Source organism: Phyllobates terribilis, unplaced genomic scaffold, assembly GCF_046119375.1.
Source record: "Phyllobates terribilis strain yellow unplaced genomic scaffold, ASM4611937v1 Scaffold_1__5_contigs__length_1240528914, whole genome shotgun sequence".
Taxonomy (NCBI): Eukaryota; Metazoa; Chordata; class Amphibia; order Anura; family Dendrobatidae; genus Phyllobates; species Phyllobates terribilis.
Genome location: NW_027362761.1, coordinates 450,658,216 through 450,682,579, shown reverse-complemented (window position 1 = coordinate 450,682,579; position 24,364 = coordinate 450,658,216). Strand labels below are relative to the sequence as shown.

At 47.5% G+C, this 24,364-nt stretch overlaps 1 protein-coding gene across 1 annotated transcript in view; it reads left to right on the top strand.

Moving 5' to 3' along the window:
* The window catches only part of ARSK (arylsulfatase family member K), a 215,035-nt gene that overhangs the window by 98,894 nt on the left and 91,777 nt on the right, over positions 1–24,364 (top strand). Inside the window, exon 6 of the mRNA XM_073678306.1 lies at positions 14,513–14,737. Within this exon, the coding sequence (XP_073534407.1) occupies positions 14,513–14,737 (225 nt within the window). The remainder of the gene's footprint in view (positions 1–14,512; positions 14,738–24,364) is intronic.

Here is a 24,364-nt window from a genome sequence, read left to right as displayed (position 1 = left end):
GGGGTAAAGTTATATGGGATAGGGGGATGTTCGTGACGCCACCCGTGGTGTCTGGTGAGGATCACCAGTGCTGCTACAGTCCTCTGAGGCCGGTGTTCAGGCAGCTTAGTTGGTGCTGCTCCCCACAGATGGAGAGGGGCCTCAGGGCAGTGTAGAGAAGAATGCAGAGTAGAGAGTCGGCGGGTGCAGAGCCGCAGAGGAAAGAACAGACAGAGTCAGTAGTTGAAGTCATCCAAGTCTTTTACTCACGGTAGTGTTTTCTCAGCTCAGAGCTCCTCTCTGCTGTCAGGGTGGGGTTCAGCAAACTCCAGGTAGTTCAGGAGCACTTGACAGGACCCCCGCTCTAGTGTGTTCCTCTCTAGTTGAACTTCTCCCGCCTTGTGTCCCCCACTGAGTCCCGTACGGGTACTGCAATGTCCCTTGTGGGTAACGTGTAGTTCCCGGACCGATTGGGTGCCCTTTTTGGTGACTGGTGGTGAGAACGTGGCGTAAGGCCGGGTCCCTCTGGATAAACTCAGATTAGGGTATACAGGTGGCGACTCCGCTCCGTCCGTATCCCCCTGGGATCCACATAAGCCTCCAGACTTTTCCGACAGAGACGTGAAGTACAAAGTCAGATAATCGGGAACCGGTACCCCCTCTTGCGGCAGGGTCTGTCTTGCTGGGCCAGAATAAGGTATGCAGGTGGCGACTCCGCTCCGTCCACACCCCCTGAGATCCTTTCGCCTGTGGAGCCTATCTCCTCTGCTCCCCTCCTGGGCCTTCTTGGATGGACTCAGACCGTGGACAGAGCCGGTTATAACTCTGCCCCAATCCCCCGTCTCGAGGCCTGAGACCGGGAACCGTGGACCCCTCAGCCGGCCGCAGCTTTGTGCTGACTTGCCGTCCCAAAGACCCATGACCAAAGACCCGGTTCTTAAAATGGCCTCCAGTTATATATGATTCTATTAAGTGCTTAGGTAAAGAGCTTCCTCCACCCTCACTCACTACATGCTTCCCCCTAACTTTGGTTCCCCCCAATTCCTCCATTCAGGCCCGGGGCAGCACTATGGTGCTTTAGGCCCCCTTCAGAACTGGAGTGGTGTAGTGTTGAGTGTGTGGTTGGGGTCCTGTGTGGTACTCCATCCTTACCTGGGAGAGGAGATACCACACCTCGTTCTGAGGTGCAGTACCCTTGTGGCGACTGAACCCTCAGGGGCGCCACATTCCCCCCTGGTGAAACACAGCACGTCCGCGGGCTGCAATAGAGCAAAGACATGGTATATTTCAGACATTCAAAATTTAAACAATAACAATCTTCCCTTTATGAGAGGCTATTTGCTTTAATGTTACAGGTTATATAGGATAAATATAAAAACATTGTATACATAGAAAACAGTAGAAAATATTATATAAGTGCAAGTTCAGCAGCATGAGGGACCTGTCCAAAGCAAACCCTCCATGTAGGCCCTGGGGTGGCTGCAGGGCATGGTGATCCTGAGTTGGACCTCCAATTGTGCCACACCAGACAGGTTTTTGTTGTGAGGTCAGATGTTGTGCATATAAAACCAATAGGGGGCACCTCAATAGGTGCAAACTATGTACAATTAAGTTTGTTGACTGCTCACTGTCCGCAGACACAATGTCTTAATAAAACAAGAACAGTAACTGAAAAACACAATAAGGAAGTTCAACCTCCTGGGCCGCATTAGTGGTGGTATCCCCAGCGGGGGTACGGCTCATGTTTGCCCACAGATCCGGACTGGTCACCCGTGGCAATGGGCAAGGGGGCGTCTTTCTTGAACACCCGGTGCACCTCTAGGGCGTACCACCCACGTACTCCGTGGTGGCGGGTGTAGGAGACCAAATCTCCCGAGTACAGATTGCGGTCGGGGTGGCCTTGCTCCAAGTGGGGCTCAACGTCCCGCCGATTCACAAACACGTCATACTTGAACTGGGGGCTGCGGATAAAGCCCCATCCCGCTTCCTGGTAGAACCGGACGATCAGTCCTTCCTCCCGGGGGCTAGGACGGGAGGCCTCTGCCTGTCTGGCTTGGGCCATGGCGGCTTTTGCCCGCACCTCCAGCTGCTCACAGCGGACCCTCCGGGTGCGTCGTTCCTTCTCTAGCTGGAGGAGCTCGCGTTGACAATACTCCTCCCGCTGTCGAGCCTCAGCTTGGGTCTCCCGGGGAAACCCCATTAGATCCCCCCTGGTTGTCCCGTCTAAACTCCTCCCCTCCTGGGCAAGCAACCGGGGGTGCTGGCAACGGCGTTAACGGGGGCCGCTGTTGGTCCTCCACCTTTGCGGACCAGTCCGGGTTCGGGTGCATGTACACCCAGGCGAGATCAGGCGCTGGCGGTTCCGGGAGCGTGAGGGGTAGCAGGCTTCCGGAGGCTGCGGTGGCTTGGGCCTCAGGATCCCGGGCTAGTAACTGCTCCCAAACTGTGGCGCCCGGGGATGGAGGTGACGGTAGGAGGTCCAGGAGCAGGTCGGCGCATCCAGCGCCCGGGGCAGGGGTTTCTTTCTTACCCGCTCCTGGGCTGCATGCGGCCTCCTGGTCTTCCTCCTTCTCCGCCTGGGCTGGGGTATCACTGGTGGGGCGCGACAAGCTTCCCCAGCAGGTCCTCTCTCCACTCCGCGACCGCTCTCCGTTGGGCCTCCTCCACTCGACGGGTCAGGTCCTGCGTCTCGCCATGGAGGAACTCGGCCTCCTCCGCTGTCAAGTGAATACTGTATCCCTCCAGGGTAAGAGAGGTGGCTGCTGGTGGGCCAGCGACGGAGGGCACATCCTGCTCTGCTTCCATCGCGGCTGCCAGGTGTGGTCTGTCTAGACTTGCCCAGGCCACGCCTTGTCTCCCTCTCTTTCTCCTCCTCTTTCGGGGGCGGTTCAGTGGCTGCTCGTAGAAGGTCACTCCTTGGAACGTCCCATCCCTCTTGACGGACACAACTATGCGGACAGTCTCTGATGTAAAGGGCGGTCTGAGCTTTTGGCGCCATTGGGGAACCTGGCCCACGATGGGAGGGCTTAAGTTGTTGTTGTCCCTGCACATAATGGCGCCCGTTCTTTTGGGCGGGCGCCACGTTGAATGTGGAAATACAGTCTTTAGGAAAGGCGCACAGTACCCGTTGGCAATGGGTATAGATTTCTGCCGTTGCCACGGGCAAGAAATCCTGTTCGTGACGCCAGGAAGAGATGACGTACCCAGGGTGATGGGGGAAACCACTCGGCGCCCGGGCCTCGTTGTTGGTTTTCGGGATGTCGCGGTGGCCGGCTCCCGGGCCCGTACCCTGAGGTCACTCTTAAAAAGGAAGGGGGGAAAAGTTATATGGGATAGGGGAATGTTCGTGACGCCACCCGTGGTGTCTGGTGAGGATCACCAGCGCTGCTACAGTCCTCTGAGGCCGGTGTTCAGGCAGCTTAGTTGGTGCTGCTCCCCACAGGTGGAGCGGGGCCACAGGGCAGCGTAGAGAGGAATGCAGAGTAGAGCGTCGGCGGGTGCAGAGCCGCAGAGGAAAGAACAGACAGATTCAGTAGTTGAAGTCATCCAAGCCTTTTACTCTCGGTAGTGTTTTCTCAGCTCAGAGCTCCTCTCTGCTGTCACACGGCGAGCTGCGGCCGCCAGGGTGGGGTTCAGCACACTCCAGGTAGTTCAGGAGCACTTGACAGGACCCCCGCTCTAGAGTGTTCCTCTCTAGTTGAACTTCTCCCGCCTTGTGTCCCCCACTGAGTCCCGTACGGGTACTGTGATGTCCCTTGTGGGTAACGTGCAGTTCCCGGACTGACTGGGTGCCCTTTTTGGTGACTGGTGGTGAGAACGTGGCGTAAGGTCGGGTCCCTCTGGATAAACTCAGATTAGGGTATACAGGTGGAGACTCTGCTCCGTCCGTATCCCCCTGGGATCCACATAAGCCTCCAGACTTTTCCGACAGAGACGTGAAGTACAAAGTCAGATAATCGGGGACCGGTACCCCATCTTGCGGCAGGGTCTCTCTGGCTGGGCCAGAATAAGGTATGCAGGTGGCGACTCCGCTCCGTCCGCACCCCCGGAGATCCTTTCGCCTGTGGAGCCTATCTCCTCTGCTCCCCTCCTGGGCCTTCTTGGTTGGACTCAGACCGGGGACAGAGCCGGTTATAACTCTGCCCCAATCCCCCGTCTCGAGGCCTGAGACCGGGAACCGTGGACCCCTCAGCCGGCCGCAGCTTTGTGCTGACTTGCCATCCCAAAGACCCACGACCAAAGACCCGGTTCTTAAAATGGCCTCCAGTTATATATGATTCTATTAAGTGCTTAGGTAAAGTGCTTCCTCCACCCTCACTCACTACATGGTTCCCCCTAACTTTGGTTCCCCCCAACTCCTCCATTCTGGCCGGGGGCAGCACTATGGTGCTTTAGGCCCCCTTCAGAACTGGAGTGGTGTAGTGTTGAGTGTGTGGTTGGGGTCCTGTGTGGTACTCCATCCTTACCTGGGAGAGGAGATACCACATCTCGTTCTGAGGTGCAGTACCCCTGTGGCGACTGAACCCTCACGGGCGCCACATTTACCCCTTTCTTTATTCCTTTTAGTCACATAATCATTTCCCACTTAATTTATTACAACCACGGATAAAGCATGATAAGTGCACCCACAGCTGTCTATATACAGTATTTCCTGAATTCAGAGAATAGTGCCATGGTGATAACAGCTGGGATCTGCTACTGTGTTTAATCTTTGAACAATGAAGCATTGAAGCACAGAATTACCTACAGTGAAGCCCCATATTTTATTACCCTGGACTTACCTCTAAAACCAAGAAGGTAATTGATGTCTATGCATCTAAGTCTTATTTCTATGCTTAGCTTGCTTAGGGACTTCTGTATTGCTATATGAATAGCATAAAGCTGCAATGGAAAGCTCTGGTATCAAAACACCTACAGTATGGTCAATTCAGCCAGAGGGCACCAAAATACAGAGACATACCGCTAACAGCGAGAGACCACGCAGCCACTAAGGCTATGTTCACATATTGCGTTTTTGCAGCGTTTTTTTTTCTACAGCAAAAACCTGATCTCTTGCCAGGAGGTTTGTTCAGGATTTTTCTTGCTTTTTTTGCTGTGTTTTTTTTACAGTCCTTTTGTCTCATTATGCATGTACATAAAGTTCAGTGAAAAAAAAAAAATCTCATTCTGGTTTTGGCACAAAAAACGCTGAAAAACCTGACACCTGCGTTTTTTCAGCGTTTTTTTCACCTCCCATTATTTCCAATGGGTGAAAAAACGCTGCAAAAACACTGAAAAAATGCTTAAAGAAGTGACATGCTCTATTTTGCAAAAAAACATGCAAAGCACAAAATCCTAGACAAAAAAAACCATGATGTGTGCATGAGATGTCTGGAATCTCATAGACTTTGCTGGTACTGTAAAACGCAGCTGCAAATTTGCATAAAAAAAACACATAAAAAAATGGTGAAAAAAAACAAGATGTGTGAACATAGCCTTAGGGGCCCATGAATCAATAAATTGAGCTTCAAAACACACACCGCAGAGACTGGAGCCGTGAGGGAGCAGTTTTCTTTCTATTTTTATTTTATTTTATCATTGGGTATATGTGTACTGTGTGGTGGGCTGTGTAGACTTTTATACTGTGTGGAGGGCTATGTGGAGTTCATTATACTATGAGAGGGCTGTGTAGAGGGTGATCATACTGTGTGAATAGTTGTTTGGTGGACACTATGCTATAGGGGCCATTATGCTGTGTGAGGGTGATTTTGCTGTGTGAAAGGGCTGTTTGGGGGCCATTATGCTAAGGGGGCCTCATACTGAATTCGGTTCATCATACTGTGTGGGGGTGAGCATATTATGTAGAGGGCTGTAGAGGCCATTATAGTGTGTGGAAAGCTGTGGGAATGATAATGCTGTGTGGGAGCCATCATAATGTGTGAAGGGCTGAGTGGGGCTATTATGTGTCCTGGAATACTGGGTAAAAAATAAATAGGGTGGGGGCACTGAAAGGGCAATTTTGCACAGGGCACCATTTAGGTTAAGGCCAGCGGTGCCAGGGAGTACATAACAAGAAAAGAAAACATAAAATACAAGGTCTTCACATACCAAGAGCAGCAATATCAATAACAGTTCAAACATAACTGTGCAGTTATGTAAAAGGACAAGTAGGGGAAATTACAAGCCAGTAAATGGGGATGTTTCAAGTTCTTAAATGTGTAAAAGTGCAAAGTACTTTTAAAAACAAGCTGATTTGCAATTTACCTCTTACTAACAGTCCTCCCTGTTCTCAATAACAGAGGGATTTTTAATTTTACAGTGTACAACGTCTTGCCTAGGTTACTTGTTACACTGCAGTCTTAGAGTGGCCGATCTAGGCTCTATGCAGCAGCCTGTTCGCTGCTCTAGAAACTGGCTGGATCGCTGGATATAGCTAGCTTCAGTGCAACTTTGCTTCTCCCGTGCTCCAGAGGCACGGGAGAAGCATGAGGGCCTGAGAGAATGCTCAATTTGGACCAGCATGGTGACTATACTATTAGTGCACCGCCAGTCTCCAGGTGTGCACCGCCAGTCTCCAGGTGTGCACCGCCAGGCTCCAGGTGTGCACCGCCACTGGCAGCCAGGAAGCTGGGAGCAGGGTTGCCAACCGTGCAGAAATTTCAGGTCAGTCTGTAAAAATTGGTCACTTTTTTGCCTTGTCCGAAAAATAATTTAAGGCGACTGTGATTTTTTTGAAGCTGAAGAAACTTTCACAGATTATTTTATAATTATCAGCATTTTACAGTTTACAGCGAATGCAGCTGATGTCTTCATATTAGAATTATGGGCTGTAAATGTAGCACCCTGAGGATTCGGCTGCTACAGGGGTATTGCACCTCGACCCAGAGGTGTGGTATTCCACTCCCGGGTAAGGATGGAGTGTGGGACTGAGCTCAGTAGGCTGCATGCACTACATACATCCCATTTCCGGGGGACAGAACTACGGTACTCCCACCAGTATATGTGCAGGTACGACAGCGTCTGTCCCTGGCTGGAGTGGGAGGGGGGTGGAACATCCCAGTAGTGTAGGGGCAGATAGGGGGAGTAGTCTGGGTAAAGCTAGGAGCTCATTGGGTGCTAGTCACCTGGGCTCACACATAGAGGGAGTATATATGGTGGGCACCATCTTAGGACAGGGTCTTTTTAGCCTGAGGAGCAGAGCAGAGGAGTTCAGCCAGGAGGGCTGACAGGGAGCTGTGGCTCCGGCTGGGCCCAGCTCCAGAGCTAAGCCTGCAGAGGAGAGAGGAGAAAGAAGGACCCAGAGAGAAAGACAGAGGGAACCCCAAGAACCCAGAAACAGACCAGAAAGGGTGAAGGGTTGGCGGACACGGGTACCGGAACCCGAACTGGTGGAGGCCACTTATCCTCAGCCAGGAACCGGAGGTCGTGGTCAAGATTTGCCACGACCCTCACCAAATCCACCAGAAAGGCATACCAAGTATAGGGTCAGGGAGCCCAGAGGAGGTTTGACCACTAAGAGACCCGAGGGAGCCGGCCAAAGGTGGATCCCTGGTGGGAACGGCCAGAGACAGAGAGAGAGAAGGGAGCTCAGGACCACGCTTCAGAACTGCCTGGGGGTTAGCCGAGTCCAGGACCTGGTGGACGCAGCACGGCTCGGGTGGTCACTCAAGGCCAGAGTGACTGAGAGAACACTTGTGAGTAAAACCCCTGAAACTGCATCTCCTGACTCTGACTCTTCTTACTGACCGTCACAACCCCCATCATCTTCACCTGCTGCCCTGAGGCCATACCCCTCCCGTTGGGGGTTATACCATCATCGCTGCACCCATACCACCGGCCTCAGCGGACTGTTCTGCAGCGGCGGCTGCAAAGCCGTACTCAACAGGTGGCGTAGTCGACATCCAAGTTAACATCTACTGCCATAGACTGCCACTTAGTTTGACACCCTGGGCGCGGACCGGGTCACCGCCACAAGGACTACTACCCCTATCCAGATCCGGCTCCGGGTATCCCCTGAACATGGCCCAGGGGGTGCGTCAACTTTGGCGTAGTCGGCAGGATCACGTGCCCGCAACCATCGGGTACTGCGTGCCTGAAGAAAAGTTCGCATTTACCTCAAAAAGAAGTCTCCCGCCGGTTCCGGAGGGTCCCCGCCATCGGACGCCATCTCGGATCAGTTCCCGCCATTTGCCCGTCATCTGCAGTCTTTTCCCGCCATCTGCAGTGTTTCCCGCCACTGAGAAGCGGTTCCCGCCATCTGAGAAGATTTCCCGCCCTGGCAGAGCGGACGCCATTATGGGCGTGCCAGAGGGTGGTAAGAGACGACCTCCCATCGTGGGCCAGGACCAAGAATGGCGCCAAAAGCGGAGACCGCCCCCACCAGCAGAGACTGCAATGATTGAGATGTCCATCAGTGTGAGAGAACTGCCCCTGGAGCTGACAATCACCAAGTTGCCCCGGAACCACCCTCAATGGGGGCGGAGACAGAACAAAAGAGAGAAGATGGGAGCAGCTTGGAGAAGTCTGGAGGAGCCGTACCCGGAGATGGAGGGAGAGGCAGGCAGCACCGACCCTGTGGTCAGGAGCCTGATGCAAGCTACCACTCCACAAGACCTGGTGGAGATCCTGGCACAGCTCCCCCGAGACCGGGAGCGTGCACAGACCGCGCTGGAGGGCCTCGCACGGAGGATGGCCCAGGTGCAGCGAGAAACGCTGACGGAATGGAGCAGGGAGATGGCCCAGCAGGCTGGAACCCGCCAGCGGAGCACACCACCCGCAACGAGGAGCACGCCTGCCCCTGAAGAGGATGCAGAAGGGACGGAGGCCGGAGACGACGCCGCAGAGGGAGCTGAAGAGACGGAGGCAAGTAAAGGGGACGTCACTACCCCAAGCCCAGCCACCGTAAGCCTACCCCCGCTCCCCGTATTAGAGCCCGAAGTCCCACTGATCGTGCCCGTTGCCGCACCGCTACCGCTCCAGACTAGGCCCCAAGCAGGAGCCGCGACCACGCCCCCTGTGACGTCACGCGCCTCAACCCTGAGCGCGGCCAAGCAGGAGACGCCACCGGCCTGGTCGCAAGGCCGAGCGCCCCCGGGCGCCGCCGTCTTCACGGTGCCCTTTACCTTCAGGGTACCCCAAGCCTGGTCGCAAGGCCTAGTGATCCCGGGCGCCGCTGCCACCACCGCGCCCTCAACTTCCACTGTGCCGCACCTGGGTGAAGACTTGTTTGCCCAGCACACTTGCCCGGATGGGCAGCCCTTTGCGTGGCCACCGGAGTACCACCATCCCCGACTCCGGAAAGAAAGACCCCTGGATGAGCCCCTAATCCCGGTTCTGGCGCCCGTCAAGATGACCCCGCTCTCGTTAGAGGAGGCGCAGTTTGAGTGGGACCCCGCAGGAGGAGACCTCATCGGGTTCACTCAAGAGACCCGGGCAGCTGCAGCGGAGCGTGCGGAGTGCTGCCGCCAGCAGTTGAAAGTTTTTGAGCGAGAACGGAGAGAGAGACGGGTCCGCGAGGAGCGGCTGCAAGTAAAGAGTGCAGAACAAAAGAGCCGGACCCGAAGGAACCCCCGTGCAGCCCACGGTCCCCGTGCCACCGGGACTGTAATCAAATTCCAACTGCAGCACGGTTGGGGCTTCATCAGAGATCATCACACCCCCGGCGACGTCTTCGTGACCAGAAGAGATGTCGAGTCCCACCTACCGGAGGGACACAGAGGTCGTGACCTTTACCTGGGTGATGAGGTCACCTTCACCCGGCACCAATGTGCCAAAGGACCCTATGCCCTTCATGTACACCGACTGACAGAGAAAGAGCTGAGGTGTCAGGAGGAGCAAGAGGACCCGGACGGGTCTGAAGGGTACACGGAGGAAGGAGCTGGAGGACGTCGCCACTGATGTACAGTAGGAGCACTGTAAATAGTTACCCGTGAAGGTACAATAACTGTTACCATTATAGTCCCCGTTGGGACCAGTGAACTGTTCCAGTGTGTCCCATCTCCCCACAGGCTGAGGACTGTGAGCAGCCATCCCTTTTTCCCCACTGGCCGAGGACTGAAAGCGGCCATATCCCTTGTAAATAGTTGCGCTTCCTAAAGTGCCCCCTACCGGTTTTATAGGAAACTGTTTTTTCTACCAGAGACTGTGGCACTTACCTGGTCACAATTTGCACAAGTGGCCAGAGGTCAAAAATGTTTTATATGAAAAGTTTTATTATGATGAAAGAGTTAATATTATTTTATGATGTGTCCGTAACATTTTAAAAGAGAAGTACCTCCCATAAAGGGATGATTGAAGGTTACTGTTTATATATTTTATATGTAGTGCACTTTAAAAAGCTTGTATGTTTTATGTTTTTGCTCTTTTACAGCCCGAGGACGTGCTGTGATTTACCAGGGGGGAATGTAGCACCCTGAGGATTCGGCTGCTACAGGGGTATTGCACCTCGACCCAGAGGTGTGGTATTCCACTCCCGGGTAAGGATGGAGTGTGGGACTGAGCTCAGTAGGCTGCATGCACTACATACATCCCATTTCCGGGGGACAGAACTACGGTACTCCCACCAGTATATGTGCAGGTACGACAGCGTCTGTCCCTGGCTGGAGTGGGAGGGGGGTGGAACATCCCAGTAGTGTAGGGGCAGATAGGGGGAGTAGTCTGGGTAAAGCTAGGAGCTCATTGGGTGCTAGTCACCTGGGCTCACACATAGAGGGAGTATATATGGTGGGCACCATCTTAGGACAGGGTCTTTTTAGCCTGAGGAGCAGAGCAGAGGAGTTCAGCCAGGAGGGCTGACAGGGAGCTGTGGCGCCGGCTGGGCCCAGCTCCAGAGCTAAGCCTGCAGAGGAGAGAGGAGAAAGAAGGACCCAGAGAGAAAGACAGAGGGAACCCCAAGAACCCAGAAACAGACCAGAAAGGGTGAAGGGTTGGCGGACACGGGTACCGGAACCCGAACTGGTGGAGGCCACTTATCCTCAGCCAGGAACCGGAGGTCGTGGTCAAGATTTGCCACGACCGTCACCAAATCCACCAGAAAGGCATACCAAGTATAGGGTCAGGGAGCCCAGAGGAGGTTTGACCACTAAGAGACCCGAGGGAGCCGGCCAAAGGTGGATCCCTGGTGGGAACGGCCAGAGACAGAGAGAGAGAAGGGAGCTCAGGACCACGCTTCAGAACTGCCTGGGGGTTAGCCGAGTCCAGGACCTGGTGGACGCAGCACGGCTCGGGTGGTCACTCAAGGCCAGAGTGACTGAGAGAACACTTGTGAGTAAAACCCCTGAAACTGCATCTCCTGACTCTGACTCTTCTTACTGGCCGTCACAACCCCCATCATCTTCACCTGCTGCCCTGAGGCCATACCCCTCCCGTTGGGGGTTATACCATCATCGCTGCACCCATACCACCGGCCTCAGCGGACTGTTCTGCAGCGGCGGCTGCAAAGCCGTACTCAACGGGTGGCGTAGTCGACATCCAAGTTAACATCTACTGCCATAGACTGCCACTTAGTTTGACACCCTGGGCGCGGACCGGGTCACCGCCACAAGGACTACTACCCCTATCCAGATCCGGCTCCGGGTATCCCCTGAACATGGCCCAGGGGGTGCGTCATAGACATGGATCACTTATAATCATAATGATTTATTATGGTTTTACAATGTGTCAGTAAAAAAATATTGTTTGTTCGTTATTTTTTTATAAGCTGTCCAGAAAAAAATAAAAAGTAAAGTTGGCATCACTGGCGGTGAAGCAGAGGAATGGTGCTGTGCGCTACTGGAGACTGAAGATGTGAATACCCATTTAAGGGTGAATTAATTTCCATCATAGTGGTTTTCATATACCATAGTGCCATACAGTAAGAATGAAATGTGCCCCAAATCTGTCTTTTCTTCCCCTACAGCTTTGGGGTAGAGCCTTTGATAAATTAATCCCGTTATGTTTATAGCCTATGACTGTCAAAAAGGATGAAAGCTCCAAATAAAAAGGCAACAACAAACACTCCAGCGTTATGTACAATTGCTTGGAATACATTTTATATCTTCTAATGTGTGGGTGTGCACAGCTTAATCAATCATCGGTCGACTTGTCTACTTTATATGGAAGCTTAGGTGTAATTGACACATTCATGTTAATTACCACAGGCTTGACCTTTATCCACAATCACATATTAATAAGGCTATAGATTTATGTGTTCCAACAGTGAAAGCATCAAATGTGACGTCCACTATACTTACAACGTTCACTTGTTTTTCAATCAATTACAGGATTATGTTTTTAAATGCATGGCAACCATTGGTTAAAAATGAATATAGATATGTAACCTAGAAACCTAGCACGGTATTGAAAATTAAATCAACACTTGAATAACCAACTACATTTTGATAGATGGTTGCTAGTTTTATGCTGGTTTTAGATGGGCCGATAATAGGGGAATAAGCTTTCCTAGTGATAGCTGTTCCTGACTATCAGGCCGTCTAAACAGATCGCTAATCATCCCGACCAACATGTAAAATGTTTGTACACAGGACAATGTGCTGTAATGAATGATGATTTTCAAGCTGGCTAAGGCTAAGGTCACACCAGCATATACTCTCTCATCCGAGAGAATCGGGCCGATTATAGAGTGATCCGATTTTATCGGATGAGGAGAAGATGGAAAAAAAAAATTTGCCATCTTTTCCATTCTGTCAGTTCGTGGAAATTGTACTGCACTTAGATGTCATCCGAGTGCCATCTGATGTTTTCCACTGACTCATTGACTTGCATGGCTAAGTGCGATCCGAATATAAGATCAAACTCAGGCATACCGCAATATTTTTCCTTGGAGCAACTCGGTCTGAGGAAAAAATTGGACATATGCACTCCCCGCAGAATAACATTGGTCCGAGTTCGATCAGATGATTTGTTGGATCACACTTGAACCAATAAAATGGTCATGTGCTTGAGCCCTAAAAATCATTTCACCAGACGAGTGGAAGTGAAATACTGCTGAGAACAATGCCATCTATGCGCACAGAGCAATTGCATTAGTGATTGTTCTGGCCGTACAGAATTATTGTTAGCTTGTTTAAGCAGGCCATTAAATGACTGCTTATTAGCTTCCATGAAGCAGATCGGCGATTGACCAGGGCTGTTAAACAATGTGTCTTAACCCAGGATAACTCTTTAAAATGTATAATAAACTTAAAGCAGAATTTGTCACCTAGTCAAAAGTGTCCTGTTTTTGCTTTTATTTTATTCCCTGATTTCCTGAGTATTCCATTTTTTTAATAAATCTGCCATACGGTACCAGAGGTGTGGACCTTTTTATTAGTGCAAACATTTATGGCATTTACAAGAGAGTGTTGCTCACAGGATCCTCTGGGGCGTGTCTTTAGCCGAATCTGCATTACCCTGTAAGCAACCCCCTTTGTAAAGACTATAAAATTAGCATTAAATCAAAGCCCATATCTCTAGTACTATATGGCAAAAAAAAGTGAAAACTCAGGGAAGAAGGGCAAATATGAAAAAAAGCTAAATACAGTCACTTTTGACCTGATGACAGGTCCCCTTCAGCTACTTCATTACAACACAAGACAGATTATTATATTAACTACATTAAATTTATTTCTATCAACCTTGCTGAACATTTTTGTGACTAACATTGGTTCTGTCTTCTTGTTTTGATTTCTGGGAAATAGCATATTTAATCTTTCTAATTTTGCTTAAATTTTGCCTAAATGCACTATTAGGACATATGGATGCCATGGGGGCTAGGGGAGGTGCATGCATGAGAGATATGTACTGTGTAATCTATCAGATATCCTCCCTCCGCCGCTCTCCCTTTCCCTCTCACAGCACGAGTCTCACACACAGGTAAGGTGCATGCATGAGAGATGTGTACTGTGTATTCTATCAGATATCCTCCCTCCGCAGCTCTCCCTTCCCCTCTCACAGCATGAGTCTCACACACAGGCTAAGACAGACAGCAAGATGATCCCACTCTCCCCTCTTACACACTAAGGCTCCACTATCAGTATTTGGTCAGTATTCGGTCAGTATTTTTTCTCAGGAGTGGGAACCAAAACCAGGTGAGGAACAATCAGAGAAAAGGTATAATAGAAACAAGTCATCAATTCTGCATTTATCATCCAATCCTGGTTTTGGCTCCCACTCCTGAGAAAAATTACTGACTGAATACTGACCAAATACTGATAGTGGGACCTTGGCCTCAGGGAGAGAAACTGCTGCAACTTCCACCTCCTTTTTCCCCCCGATCCTCTTTGTTATTACGTTACTGAGACGACTTTTGTATTAATAAGAAATGTCAGATTCTCTGAAGTTATTTTTCACAAGGACATTTAATAGTTTATCTATTTTAATCAGTGTCATAATGACCTTAATAAATAAAAAAATACTTAATTTCCATGATGAGCACTAAACAAGTCCATTCCGGTGGATGAATACATTTTATAGACAATGTATGGCTTATATGGTACGAATGGCTTCATACATATACACAATAATTACACATTTTTAGTGAGTGGTTTTCACCAATTTTTTTTTTTGCCTTCGTTAGGTGAAATAATTTCAGCACTGATGGAAACTGGACTTCTAAATACAACATATGTGTTGTTTACATCAGACCATGGGGAACTTGCAATGGAACATAGGCAGTTTTATAAGATGAGCATGTATGAAGGAAGCTCTCATGTACCTTTTCTAATTATGGGACCCAACATCCAACCTGGAAAGAGAATATCAAATATTGTATCTCTTGTGGACCTGTACCCCACGATGCTTGGTAGGTAAAGTGAGAAATAATCAGATATCACCTCTAACTGCTGCTAATTTTCCCATATGCTTGAAGTCTGCACTGCTCTTTTTATTGTATTGTATGAAGAAATTGGTCTTTGTGGACGGATGTGAGGAGCAGGAACAGGTGTTTCTTATTTTTTCTATTTAATGTGAACGAGTATAAGGAATAGGCTTCTATGGACACATTTTTTCAGATATGTTCCATATGAAAAAGGTCCTGAGCTCTACTTTTTGGCAAACATTTATCCAGATACATTACTAAGGCTGAACATGTTGTGTATTTCAAGAAATGTTATTTAGGTGTCCAGGGCAGCCATTAGAAAATTTTGGACCCTATACAGTTCAAAAATCAAGCACCCTGTGACCATTCCAACATCAATATCATATAAATACATTATATACATAGAGTATCTCGCAAAAGTGAATACACCCCTCACATTTTTGTAAATATTTTATTATATCTTTTCATGGGACAACAAAGAGGATATGACACTTTGATACAATGTAAAGTAGTCAGTGTACAGCCTTTATAACAGTGTAAATTGGGTGTGCCCTCTAACTAAAAAAAAAGCCATTAATGTCTAAACTGCTGGCAACAAAAGTGAATACACCCAGGAATGGCGAAAACTAGGCAGACAGTCAACAGTATCAGTTCAAGTAAATTTTACTCTCTAGGAAACAACGAGGTTACAAAGTCTTTTTAAGGGGTAACAGGTTGGAACAGAGGTGAAAAGTTGGTTTACAGCACCAAATTAACACTGGCAATGCTTTGCTTATACCTGCGACAGTCTGCTGACAAACACATCAGCAGCACTTCCTTCGGACACACAATCTCTGCCTCCTTCACAGTGCAACACAGCACCTATGCACAATGCTGATCACAGTCCCTTCTCATGGTCACCACTTTTGGCAGTGGTACCCCTTTGAAGCTCTTGTCTGGCAACTTGCACATTTGTGGCCTAGTCACTCAGTTACCGCATCATAGTGGAATTCTCCTCACAGGGTGGCTTCAGAAACTTCATGTGTGGCAAACCTCAAAGTCAGGAATAAGCTTTTATGCGCAACTCTCCTGTATCTAATCTTTGCTCTTAAGGTGGTTTTCTCATCCAGGAAAACTTATCTCTTCATCCTGGAATAGACTATCATGGAGCTTCGTTCATGCTCCTCTATAGCACTAACTAATTCCCTTGGGTGGCATGACATTGGCAATTTTTACGTACCCCTTTACTTGCTAACTTACTATTTGGGCTTCTTGCTTTTTCCTGCTTGACTGGAAACTCTTGAACACAAGCACCACTGTCATGTACACTCTTTTTAGCACATGATGTGGGGTACGCCCGCATGGATTAATTTATCTCCTCTCACTCAATCCAGCACTCAGTCTCTGTATAGGGTATAAAGTGAGCATAAATCACTGGATTCTTTAGAGCATACAAGGAGCAACGTTATTAAAGTTTTAAGCTTTAACCCCTTTACCACCGAGACTGGTTTGCACGTTAATGACCGGGCCAATTTTTACAAACCTGACCACTGTCACGTTATGAGGTAATACGCTGGAACGCTTCAACGGATCCCACTGATTCTGAGATTGTTTTTTCGTGACATATTGTACTTCATGATAGTGGTAAAATTTCTTCGATATCACTTGCGTTTATTTGTGAAAAAATTAGAAATTTGGCGAAAATTTAGAAAGTTTCACAATTTTCAAAATTTGAATTTTTATGCCCTTAAATCAGAGAGATATGTCACACAAAATAGTTAATAATTAACATTTCCCACATGTCTACTTTACATCAGCACAATTTTGGAACCAAATTTTTTTTTTTATTAGGGAGCTATAAGGGTTAAAAGTTGACCAGCGATTTCTCATTTTTACAACAAAATTTACAAAACCATTTTTTTAGGGACCACATCACATTTTAAGTGGCTTTGAGGGGCCTTCATGACAGAAAATACCCAAAAGTGACACCATTCTAAAAACTGCACCCCTCAAGGTACTCAAAACCACATTCAAGAAGTTTATTAACCCTTCAGGTGCTTCACAGGAATTTTTGAAATGGGGAAGAAAAAATGAACATTTAACTTTTTTCACAAAAATGTTACTTTAGACCCAATTTTGTTTTTTTTTTTGCACGGGTAATAGGAAAAAATGGACTCCAAAATTTGTTGTGCAATTTCCACTGAGCAGGCAGATACCCTATACTTGGGGGGAAAACCACTGTTTAGGCGCACGGCAGGGCTCAGAAGGGAGAGAGCGCCATTTGACTTTTTGAATGTAAAATTTCTTGAATAATTAGCGGACGCCGTGTTGCATTTAGAAAGTTCTTGATGTGCCTAAACAGTGGAAAGACCCCAGAAGTGACACCATTTTGGAAACTAGACCCGTCAGGGAACTTATCTAGATGTATGGTGAGCACTTTGAACCCCCAGGTGCTTCACAGAAGTTTATAACATGGAGCCATGAAAATAACATTTTCACATTTTTCCCACAAAAATGTTTTTTGGCCCCCAGTTTTGCATTTTCATAAGGGTAACAGGAGAAATTGCACTATGCAACTTGTTGTGCAATCTCTCCTGAGCAAGCCGATACCCCACATTTGGGGAAAAACCACTGCTTGGGCGCACGGCAGGGTTTGGGAGGGAAGGAGCACCACTTGACTTTTTGAACGTAATATTTGCTTGAATAATTAGCGGATGTGCCTCTGATGTGCCTAAACAGTGGAAAACCCCCACAAGTGACACCATTTTGGAAACTAGACCCCTCAGGGAACTTATCTAGATGTGTGATGAACACCCTTAACCCCCAGGTGCTTCACAGAAGTTTATAACATAAAGCCTTGAAAATAAAAAAAATCTAACTTTTTCCACAAAAATGATCTTTTAGCCACAATTTTTTTATTTTCACAAGGGTAAGAGGAGAAAATTGAACCTAAAAACTATTGTGCAATTTCTCCGGAGTACGCCAATACCCCATATGTGGGGAAAATGCACTGTTTGGGCGCCCGTCAGGGTTCAGAAGGGAAGGAGCACTGTGTGACTTTTTGAACGCAAAATTGGCTGGAATCAAGAGCGGGTGTCGTGTCGCATTTCGGGAGCCCCTGATGTGCCTAAACAGTGGAAACCCCCCCACAATTGACTCCATTTTGGAAACTAGACCCCTCAAGGATTTTATCAAGGGGTATAGTGTACATTTTGAACCCAGAGGTACAACAGAATTTGATAACATTATGTCATCATATTGAATAAGTTGTCATTAGTCTTGAGCGCAAGTGCTCGCTACTTGAGTTTGCATCGGTGCTCAAGTGATATGTTCTAGTTCCCGCCCCGCATGTTTCACGGTTGTTAGACATCCAAAAAAAAACATGCAGGGATTGCTCGTGCATGGCAGGTGATCCCAGCAATGTTTTTTTTGGCCGCGAAGCATATGGGTCAGAGACTCAAGCATGTCACTCGAACACTCACGATGCTCAGTGCATACCCGAGCACTCGATGCAAACTAAAGTAGTGAGCACTTGCGCTCAACACTGGTCGCCATATCGTCATCATTTTTTTTTCTTTACTTTTGAAAAAATCCCAACCCTAACCCCAACCCTAATACAACTCCAACCCTAACCCTAGCCCAACCCTAGCCCAACCCTAACCCTAGCACAACCCTAATACAACCCTAACCCTAGCACAACCTTAACCCTAGCACAACCATAACCCTAGCACAACCACAATACAACCCTAACCCTAGCACAACCCTAACCCTAGAGTTTATTTTTTTTTTACGCCGTTCCTCGTGTGTTATAAGTGATTAGACAACTTTATTCTTCTGGTCGATGTGATTACAGCGATATCAGAATCATATCGGGTTTTTATGATTGACAGCTGTCACCCACTAAAAGACCCTTTTTTTGGCTAAGACTAGTTTTTGCATCGCCATATTTTGAGAGCTATAATTTTTCCATATTTTGGCCGACAGAATCAAGTGACAGCTTGTTTTTTGCGGGACAAGTTGACGTTTTTATTGGTACCATTTTCGGGCATGTGACATTTTTTGATCGCTTTCTATTCCGATTTTTTGGAGGCAGAATAAACAAAAACCAGCAATTCCAGAATTGTTTTTTTGTTTATGCCGTTCCGCGTGTGGTAAAATTGATAAGGCAGCTTTATTCTTCAGGTCAGTACGTTTACAGTGGTACCGCATTTATATTTTTTTTATGTTTTGGCGCTTTTACACAATAAAAACTATTTTCTAGAAAAAATAATTTTTTTGCATCTCTTTATACTGAGAGCTATAACTTTTTAACTTTAACTTTTATTTTTCGAATGATGGAACTGTATGGCGGCTTGTTTTTTGTGGGACAAGATGACGTTTTCAGCAGTACCATTTTTATTTACATTCGTCTTTTTGATCGGGTGTTATTCCATTTTTTTGTTTGGCGGTATGATGATAAAGTATTGTTTTATGCTTCGTTTTTTTTTTTTTTTACCGTGTTCACTAAAGTGGTTAACTAGCGGGACAGTTTTATAGGTCAGGTCGTTCCGGATGCGGTGATACCAAATATGTGTACTTTTATTGTTTTGTTTTTTTTCAGAATAAATAAATATTATGGGTACAATCTATTTTTATTTTTTGGGGATTATTTTTTTCACTTTTTTTAATATTTTTACAATTTTTTTTTTTTTCACTTTCCTACCCTATTTTTTACTTTTAGACATTGTCCCACTATGGGACTTTCAGTTTTTGCAGCTTGATCGGCTGTATAGCATAGAGAGCAGCAGCTCCCTATCCTTGCAGCCTGTCAGCGCTGTACACAGGGGAGACATTACTTTGGTCATGCACTGCGCATGACCAAAGTAACTTCCTGCCTCCTGGTGACCCGGATGTTGTCATGATGACATCGGGTCGTCATGACAACATCTGGGAGCCGCCGCAGACAATGCTGGAGGCTGGAGAGGAGGTAAATATCGGCGCTTACCTCCTCCCTAGCCACCGCAATGCTGCAATCGACTTTGATCGCAGCATTGCGGGGGTTAATGTGCGGTGCGGGACCACTTCCTGCACATAGCACTGGTTGTCAGCTGTGACAATCAGCTGACACCCGGTGGCGATCGCCCCACACCGCTTGTGGTCGGGCGCGATCGCATTATGCGTAATAGTATGTAGCTGGTCCATAAGTCCCAGGGCACAGCTACGTAGTATTACAGACGTCGTCGGAAAGGGGTTAATATAAAAAATACAGTGCTTACAAGAAAATATATAAAAAGCTAAAATAAAACGACACCTACATATGCAAAACAGTCATAAAATAAAAAGGGTGAAACAACATAAATACTGAGACGTTTCCGTCTAAAGTTTTTCTTCTGTTTCCTTGAGGGAAGTAGAAATGAATTATGAATCACAACCAACTGCAGTTGACCCCCACATGTGAACACTTTCCTATTGTTCCCATCTTTTTATGGTCCTGGACAGACTAGATAATAATATTAATATTGCTGGTCTGTGACTGGATCGTGGGCTAAATTAGGGGAAAGCAACTTGTATTTTACATTCTTTGTGTTTCCAACTTCCCCCCTCCATATAGTAAATAGGAAATATCCAGCCTGGCTACAATGACAATCTACCTACTCTGGGCTCACCAGGCTGAAGTGTCACGATCGACACCTCTGTATTCTCACTGAAAAATAAAACCCTTGGTGCTGGGTTCCTGTAAACAAAATATATAGAGGTTATGTCCTTTGTATAGAGACAATAATGTGGATGCAGAGTTACAGTGCACCTGTCAGCAGAATTGTGCTCAGTCAACTACATACACTGTCAGGTGGGTGACATTACACTGATTAATATGATACCTTGGTTGATGAAATCCGTCCCGTGGTTCTTGTGTAATCTTTACTTTCAATTTGGAGATAATGATATGCTCGTGCTTTGGGCGGCCTGTGGGGGGCGCTCTATCTGGCGCTCTGCTTACATATTCATCTGTATGCTCTTATGACAGCTCGCTTCACTGACCTGCCTCCTATTTTACCTACCCCTACACTACTAGATTCATTATGTAAAATAGGAGGCAGGTCAGTGAAGGCACAGTAAGCTGTCATAAGAATAATTACCCTATTTTTCATGCAGAAAACAGAATCTGGAGTGTGCTGGAACATGCTTCTTAGATAAGTACACCATATATTTTGTACAGATCTACCAACTTTGAGTATGGGGGTGTGACAACACAGCTTCTAATCTTAATTAGTCAGATGTCTAGATTTTTTAAGCCATGAGAAATACTATACACTATTGTGTTTGTGTTGGCTTTGGAACTTGTGTGTGTTTCTTTGGTGGGTCAAGAAGAACAGACCAGTATTTCTATAACCCTGAATGTTGACTTTTATTGGTCTGTGAACAATGATGTTTTTTACTATGCTAATTGCATATTGTACTAAACCAGCTAGTCTATTTACAAGAGTCAGGAGATTATCTCAAACAATGAGACCTGAGTGAGCCTTGCACCTCTCCCCCGACCTGTGATTGATGACCTTAGCCACAATTGTAAATATAAAAAGGGTTTTCTATCCTGCTGCAAAGAGAATCAAAGAGAAGGAGAGATTCAGACAGACTCTTCAGGACATTAGCCTGGTAGCATGGCTCCATACAGAGAGACACAGATTTGGATTCTACATGATTCCAGCCTAAGGGTACATGACCCTGACTGGAAGGATATGGATCTGCTCCATTGACCATCAGAGAACCAATGGATACATTTGGGGTTGCCAGGTGGGACCCTCCGGTCGCCTGGAACCCATGGAGACATTTGGAGAAGCCAGATTGGGACCAGCCGGTCATCTGTTCCCATGGAAACTCTCAGAGAGGCCTGGGTGGGACCCTCAGGTCTCCTGGCTTTGTACCTCTATGGACTGTCAGCTTCCTAAGCTTGCTGCTATCTCCTCTCTGTGGAGGCCCACCAAAAGCGGGGGGCCACTGTTTTGAGGTAGTTGGCCCTGGAAGTCCCAAAGTCACAGTTGTTCTCTCCCAGGAGGGCCAGCGGAAGGGTAAGACTGTGTAATTTTGCACCATCTTGGGTATTTGCTGGGACTGTTCTATGTGTTTATCGTCCGTTTAGTGGTTCAATCAAGTATTGCCACACTGTTTTACCCTCACCCTGTGTTGTCTGAGTAGTATTATGCCCACGGAAGACCCTGGGTCTTCACATTTTGGTGGCAACAGTGGGATACTACTCAGCCCAGTGGATCTGGGGGAGCGGCAAGGGGACTGATGTTAGCACACACCGTCCAAAGGGCTCCACAACCAGGGAGGCATATAGACAGAACCAGCAGACTATAGGTGAGGCATACACATCGGGTTTCGGATGCTACCATGTCCAAACCCACCAGTCCGGCCTTGGGAAGAGGAACGGAGAGGATATACAGCAGCAACAAGAAACGGCAACTACAGGAGCTGTGCCAGCTTCAAAGGATTGAATACCAGGCTACCAACACTCATTGGATTTAATTCAGGAACCACAGGATGCTGGGGACGGCATGTGTGGACGCTTTGGATATGAGTCGGTTCTCGTCAATTAAGTGTGGAGTTTATTCTCAAGGAAGACATGGAATATGCTCTGAGGAAACTGGATGATACAAAATGTTGTTCTCATGAAGGTGAGATCTCTTACATTCGTGCCTGTGCTTAAATACATGCTGTTGGACTGTCTCCAATAAATAGAGAAGGATGACTGGGATCCTATCATGTCTGGCTAATTAAGATGGGGGAGCAATGTGACGACACAGCTTCCAATCTTAAGAGAGAAATTCAGACAGACTCTTCAGGACATCAGCATGGTAGCATGGCTCCATACAGAGAGACACAGATTTGGATTCTACATGATTCCAGCCTAAGGGTACATGACCCTGACTGAAAGGATACAGATCCGCTCCATTGACCATCAGAGAACCCATGGATACATATGGGGAGACAAGGTTGGGACGATGAAGTCACCTGGCCCCATGGATATGTTGTTTGGGGTTGCTAGGTGGGACCCTCCGGTTGCCTGGAACCCATAGAGAAATTTGAAGAAGCCAGATTGGGACCAGCCGGTCATCTGGCCCCATGGAAACTCTCAAAGAGGCCAAGGTGGGACCCTCGGGTCTCCTGACCTTGTACCTCGATGGACTGTCAGCTTCCTAAGCTTGCCGCTATCTCCTCTCTGTGGGGGCCCGCCAAAAGCGGGGGGCACTGGTTGAGGTAGTTGGCCCTGGAAGTCCCAAAGTCGCAGTTTTATCCCCGGCGGGCCAGTGGAAGGGTGAGACAGTGTAATTGTAATTTTGCACCATCTTGGTTATTTGCTGAGACTGTTTGAATGTGTTTAATGTCCATTTTGTGGTTCAATAAAGTATTGCCACACTGTTTTACCCTCACCCTGTGTTGTCTGAGTAGTATTATGCCCACGGGAGACCCCGGGTCTTCACAGGGGGTAAGAAGCAGAGTCTTAATAGTGGGCATGCACTGCTCCCAACCACAGTAACAGTGAAAGGAGAGCAGTTGCAGCGTCTGCACCATGTTCTCACGGTGATTGTAATGATGCTAAATTGCTACAGTCACAGTGAGAGTACTGTGTAAACCAAGCTCCTGCTCTCCTCTCACCATGATTGCTAAATGAGATGCAGAGTGTGCATACTATGCAGATTTCCCTAACCCCCAGAGTATGCCAGTCACTGGGGCCACAGACCACCCATCTGCCTCTGTGTGCACTCCAATTTCATACAATTACATTAAATAATGTATAGTTTCCTAGGTTTATAATAGAAATGTATCCGTAAAAATCAGATGCCTCTCGGATGTTCCATGTGCGATCCGTTTTTTTAACGCACTCATAGACTTGAATGGGTGAGTCTTATCTGAGACTCGGAAAAAAGTAATGTATGCTGCAATTTTATTCTCTCACGGACAGTCGAACTGAGACAAAAATCGTTAATCTAAACAGTCCTATTGAATAACATAGGTCAGTGTGCTGTCCGTGCACTGTCCTTGAGCTATCAGACAAAGATCAGACAGCATACATCCACATCCGATTTATATGCTTCTCTGCATGACCTCACCCAGAGCTGCTCTGAGATTTCTGCTCCTGCACAGCGCTTTCACTTAGTATCAGAATTCCCAAATACATGTTACTCAAAGGCACATCAACTTTGCACCTGCAAGAGTGAGCCCACACTGAAAATCACTCCATAACGCTTAGAAAAACAGTAGAACGAGGACATTTTTTAAAGATATAAAATTTGTAGAAAGTCTTAAATACGTATAAAGCACATGTTACAAAATACCAAAACAATTGAAAAGGCAGCGTGTAAGGAAGAGAGATGATATACTGGTGAACCTCCAGCACAAAGTAATATCATAAACCTAATGACCAGTATGGAAGAGGGATACAGGCTATTATAGACTCAGGTGTTCGTGTATCAGGCCAAGTAAAGGCATGACGACCAAGTGGTCTAAATAAATGCCATAACAGTATCAAAGTGAATGAAAATAGCCAGTGAAACACCCACACCTATAGTACAAAAATAACACCTAAAGTAAAACAATAAGTGGATGGTACCGCTTACCCTGCTGGCTGGAGGTCCTTGAAGAAGGTCAGAG